Source organism: Rhipicephalus microplus, chromosome 1 (assembly GCF_043290135.1).
Source record: "Rhipicephalus microplus isolate Deutch F79 chromosome 1, USDA_Rmic, whole genome shotgun sequence".
Classification (NCBI taxonomy): domain Eukaryota; kingdom Metazoa; phylum Arthropoda; class Arachnida; order Ixodida; family Ixodidae; genus Rhipicephalus; species Rhipicephalus microplus.
Window position 1 is genome coordinate 293,919,759 of NC_134700.1, and position 5,488 is coordinate 293,925,246.

The window sequence follows — 5,488 nt, forward strand, 5'->3', positions numbered from 1 at the left end:
TCAGAAATTCGGACAGACCCCCGCATGCCGTTTTAACCGAGAAGGCGCCGCTGATGCTGTATGCAATAGTTCCCTGAATTATTCAGGGGCTTTATGTATGCACTGTAATCGCCCCCACCGTCCCCATATATTCCGCCGTGTGAATGCTTTTCTGACGTGTTTCTGGCATCCGTGCGTCGAGGCGCGCAACTTGCCGCAAAGAGCTTCGTCATACGCCGTCGTCACTGTCGGCTTGGTATGGCAAGCGCGGCAGCGACCAACGTTTGGCACAACCGCGCCGTGTCGAGGACTCAAAAATAGAGCAGCAGCACTGCAGCAACACGTCGCCGTCGCGCAGTTTGTCTTTGGGCTTGTCGCACCGTGCTTGGGAACGTGGCGGCTTGACGGCCGTTTCATTTCTCTGGGCCTCATTTGCACAGCGCGACGCTGTGTGGCGACGGCAGCCGCGGAGGTCTTGTTGCAACTGTGCGTGACGTTCTCAAGTCAGGTTTGCCCTAGCGAAGCGCGTGGCGGCTGCTTCATCATAGTGGTGGCACGTGCATACATGTTGTGAAGTGACTTTGAAAGGGGAAAAAGGAAGAAAAAAAAGCGCAGTTGCGTTGCTGCCTCTCTCAATGGAGGGCACCTCCACAGTTCTGCGCAGGGAATGGGGGAATGGGACTTAAAGAGACAGAAGAAAGCGGTATGAGAAGGGTGGTGAAAAGCATTCAATCGCTCCTATTACGTACGCGCGCAAGAAACCCAACGCGGCAGACGCGATACACCGAAAGACCGGCGAGAAGCCGGGGTCGAGATGATGTACCCGGGAAGGGAAAGAAAGAGAGAGAGGAAAGGAAGGAAAAACCCACTGGACAAGTGGAAAGAAGTTAGGGCGCTCCCGAACTGATAGAGGAGGGGAGAGATTGTCTGCTCTGACGGCGAAAGGCGCTACGGGCCGACGAAGGATAGGAAGAAGGGAAAAAAAAAAAAGCCGTCAAGCAGCTCGGAGCTTTACGGAAACAAAGTCACGTGGGACTCCGAGCAGGCGTGGTGTAGCGTCGCACGAAAGAATTGACTTTGAGTTAGGGGAAAAAAAAAGACGAAATAAGCGCACGCGCGCAAGAAGATCGGTATGTTACTCGCAGTCGACTGGGACTACCACCAAGAAGGCCAGCGGTACCGAGATGTGCACGTTTTAAAACGGGCCAGAGTAGAATTCACGATGTGCAGGCGGTTCGTTCAGGGAAATACCAAACCGTGCGGCAAGAGCCTCGAAGGTGAATAGGGACACAACAGCGAGATTGCGCTCGTGGGAGCCAACCGGTAGGGCACTGAGGATGTCGTTCCTGGTTTGGATGTCAGGTTGCTGCGAGGTCGAGGTAGCGGGCCCAGTCGTCGTCGCGACGTTACGGCGAGACACGGTTTGGTTCGTCTGTTTCGCGAAACGCGATCAGCACTGTACGCGCCAGCTTGTTTTGGTGCATTTTTTTTTTTTTTTGAAAACGTGTGAAGTCTGCATTGGCTGACAAAGTGTCATTCCGTCGACTACATTAGTGTCGCTTTAAACACTGCCAAAGCTCACAAAATTTTTGCGTTATTTTACCTCATTCCACGAGAATTGATATGTTCAAGTTTTCCTTGCTGCCTCATACGATTATCGACTGGAACAAGTTTGCTGTCAATGTATTTGTTAATTGTGAGTCAGCTTCACTTTTTCAGCGTCGTTTGGAGTTGACTCGTACGTAGTATTGTTTTTCATAATATTTTATATTGTCCTTTAACATTCCGCGAGGGCTTACAGTATAGTAAATAAATAAAGCTCACTCATTCAAAAAAACAAACATGTAACTGAGCTGATGGCAACAATACTCAAGAAACTAAACTCACGCAGTGCTTTAGCTAAGCTCATTTCCTAACCGCTGTAACAGTGCGGCCACACTCATCGCCTTAACCTGTACGACGGTCGGCGCGGCGCCTTGTATACTTTTCTGCGGCAGCGTTGCTCAGCAGCAACTTGTTCCGGTTGTTGCCGGTTTCCCGGTCGTGATATCATTTCATTTAGCCGAGCAAAATTAGCCATAATAAGGCAAACCTTGTCGCGGCTGATCATTGGCTCGTGTGATGACTCGTAGTTGGTCCTCGATGTTTGAGCTAAGCAGTGCGGTCTCCCACTGCCCCTTAGTTGACGGCCGTGTACGCCTTATCGGTAAATCACCTATACTTCTCACGATGGCATTATGCATTATCAGCAGCAGCCTGACTGCTCCCGCTGTAGGATAGATGTCTCTTCCACGTTTTTCCATGTTGTCCAAATTTCTTAATCTCCAAGGAGGCAGTGAAGGCAAGAGAGTTCCTGGAATGAAGAGACATCCCACCAAAGGTTGAAGCGGAACTTTTACTGCCGTACACCGTTTCGAACAATTAACCTTTCTTCCTCCTCCTCGTCGTCTATCCTTTACATCTCCCTCTGACGTACTTGAATTTTCCTTCTCTTTCCATGTGTTGATTAATATTCATGCCCAGGGATTATATTGGCTTATTTCTGCATGTCCTGCCCGTGCCTTCTCTATTCTGATGTGTCCCTCACAAAATTTGTGAAACGCTATGCTAACAAGCGTGTGTTTCCTGACCCACTCCTCTTTTGTTCTTTGCGGCAATTTTTTTAACGTGGCTCGCTGCATCGTCCCCAGATGTGGTGACGTCACGTTTGAGAGTCACCAAATTTACGCGTGCAACTTTTGCTTGCGCTGACGGACTTGCAGCCTTCGTGTGGATTCCTTGCGATGCAAGGACACTGATACAGTTGTAGTTTTTTTACTGTACGGTATATAGTGCATACGATGCCTGAGAAACTCGTGCACTCACTGGCTTGCTAGGTTTTTGGGAAGTATTTCTATACGTCTTGAAGGTTTGTGGCCGAATCTCATTAGGTGACGTACAGCTGGACATACGTATACAATTGTTATATGGACCTATACGCTCGTGGAAGGCGTTGTCCAGTGCTAATGTACGTGTGTGCCCGCGCTGCTATTTGACGCAGAGTGCAAAAATACATCTTACGTGTTTGCATATGTGCAGCTCGAGCAGCGGCAGCGGCTCCCGTGAACGAAGAGACTGGGCAGGGTAAAGACGCCGAGGAGCCTGAACTGCAGCTGGGAGCAGCCGGAAAGTTGGAAGAACCTGACAGACCGCCGCAAGCAGCCGACAGCGGTTGCGTCGAGGTCGTTATGACAACCGTCGACGACGAGGACTTGGAGGATGGAGAAATCGTAGACTAAAGGTTGAACAAGTTTAATGGACACAATAAAAGACAGTGACAAAAAAAGTAAAGGAACAGTGAGGGGCGGAGCAGCCGAATTTTGGGTGGTCTGCTTGAGCTCAGGAGGGCGCCAGGCAGGCGCTGCTGCGGCCATAGAAGCCGCGCGTGCCGTCTGGGCCCCGGGGCTGGCGAAGCACGGGCCCCAGCCCGTCGGGGCGCTTCTTGACCCACAGACCGGCAACGCTCACGTCACCCTGGCTGTGGGACTTGTGTCGGGGGGCCAGCAGCGGCGACGAGGGGCGCGGGGAGCTGCAGGCTGCGCCGCCCGGGCCAGGCACTCGGACGCTGCGGTTGGCCCTGCCGCCGGCGGCCTGTCCGCTGCGCTGGCAGTCGCCCTCTACGGCGGCGGCGGGTGTACCGCCGCCCAGCGGAGGCACACCCACCGCCGCCGGCAGGGAGAGTGGCAACACGCGCAGCAGAGGGCTGGCCTGCCGCACGGCAAGACTGGCTGCCTCGTGGTGCTCGAACTCGACGACGGCGGCGGAGCAGCCGCTGGCTTCCGGGTGTCGCTGGAGGAATCGCTTGGCGCAGGGCGGCACGGGTCCGCCGGGTCGCAGCAGGCGCAGCAGCGAGATGGGCCCGCAACGTGAGAAGATCTCCGCCACCGCCTCGACGGTGACGCGGTCCACCAGGGGGAAGGCGACCACGGTGCGCGAGGGCGCCGTCTCGTCGTGATCGGGCAGTGGTTCGCGGCGGCGCACCTTCGTGCCCTCGGCGTTCACCTCGAGCCGCGTGGACGACGAACGCAGCGCCTCGCGCACCAGCTCCCAGTTCTTGGTCAGGCTCTTGACCTTTCGGAACGAGGCCATCAGCTTGAGGCTCACGTAACCCTCCCGGTTGCGTCGAACGTGCTTGAGCAGGAACGAGTCGCGCAGGATGTTCTCGTCCGAAAAGTAGTACTCGATCTGGGCCACGATGCGCTGCGTCAGATCTTCCTCTTCCTCGGCGGAGCCGTTGAGCGAATCGAGGCCCGAGTCCTTGTCGTGGTTATCCTCCTCCTCCCAGGGCTTCTCGTCGGCCGTGCCCATTGCTGGTCGCTGCGCGATGACCGGTGGCTGATTCCCGAACGCTGGTCTCTGCGGCCCCGCTCGTCCTCGTCGCCTCCCGCCACGCTACTGCGGCTGCCCAATGGATGCTGCAGTCCCGGCCGCTGCCGGTTATAACCCCTCCGTCGTCGTCGTCTTCCTTGCTCGCGCCGGCTGCCCCCACGAGCTCGTATCAGTGGCGCGGGATTCACGCGCTCGTCCTCTGTTGAGCTCTGACCGCGTTGCCTTGTTTTGGCAAGGCCCCGAACGAGGAAGAAAATGTTCTGCACGTGAGTGCCATTGTTAATTGCAATAAGCGTTGTGTAAGAAATTTTTATTATAAGGTACAATGTGACCAATCCTCCTTGTGGGTATGAGACAAGATCTTCTGGGCGACAAGACAAGCAACGTTCGAGTAGTCGATGAGAAAACGCGCCCGGGGCCGCTGTTTTTTTTTTTTTTTCAACCCTATGACACGTACCCACTTCGGGAATCGACCGAGAATGCTTAGTTCAAATCGAAATTTTCGGCGTTTTCTTCTTCTTCTCCTGTAATTAATTTGTGCATATGTTTCTACGGTGACGTAAATCATGGGGGCGGGGGGATGCCCCTTTCTAGTGTTCCTCCTTGAGATTTGACTTGCCAGTGAAGGACTGCGCAATCTCCATGTGAGAGGCTCCGAAATCGGAAGCCCTTAGAGTACAAGCCCATCCCATTATCTTGTTCCATCCTTCTCCACTCGTTCTTTGCGTTAAAAGAGACAGCTACCAACTCACCCCATTTTTTAATCCATGCTCTCTTTGAAATGCTACAGGGGCTGCAAGTTATGCTAGGTTTTGAAATGCTAATAAAGAATTCCTTACGGTAATTTATGTCAAATTTGTTGAAAACCATTCATGATGAAGTGTAAGTGCAATTCCCTTGGCTCACCGGTCAGCCTATATATGCTTTGCAAGAAAGATTGGACAAGTAAATAGTGGGAAGCTTTTTGGAACAGCAGATATACACGATGGGTATGAAAGTGCCAGAAAAATTCTACGTTGTGGGAATCGAGGCTAGCCCGCCGCCATTGCGCGGGCTTTGTCGCCTATTCCTGCGGTTCTCATGTCCTAACATGGCTCCTCTCCTCCGTGGTCCGTCAGCTCTGGGGGAGCGAGAGTGACGT

General features: G+C 53.6%; 2 protein-coding genes across 5 annotated transcripts in view; one reads left to right on the forward strand and one right to left on the reverse strand.

The window, feature by feature from the left end:
- Phax (phosphorylated adaptor for RNA export) overlaps positions 1–3,336 on the forward strand; it is a 37,867-nt gene extending 34,531 nt beyond the window's left edge. For all 4 annotated transcript variants that reach the window (XM_037412177.2, XM_037412174.2, XM_037412176.2 and 1 more), the window contains exon 6: positions 3,058–3,336. In XM_037412177.2, the coding sequence (XP_037268074.2) occupies positions 3,058–3,257 (200 nt within the window). In that variant the 3' untranslated portion in view covers positions 3,258–3,336. The remainder of the gene's footprint in view (positions 1–3,057) is intronic.
- Positions 3,255–4,469, reverse strand: Achl (La ribonucleoprotein translational regulator Achilles). Its single transcript, XM_037417854.2, has one exon. The coding sequence runs from the start codon at positions 4,324–4,326 to the stop codon at positions 3,358–3,360; it is 969 nt and encodes a 322-aa protein (XP_037273751.2). The 5' UTR covers positions 4,327–4,469; the 3' UTR covers positions 3,255–3,357.
- Positions 4,470–5,488: the final 1,019 nt, after the last annotated feature.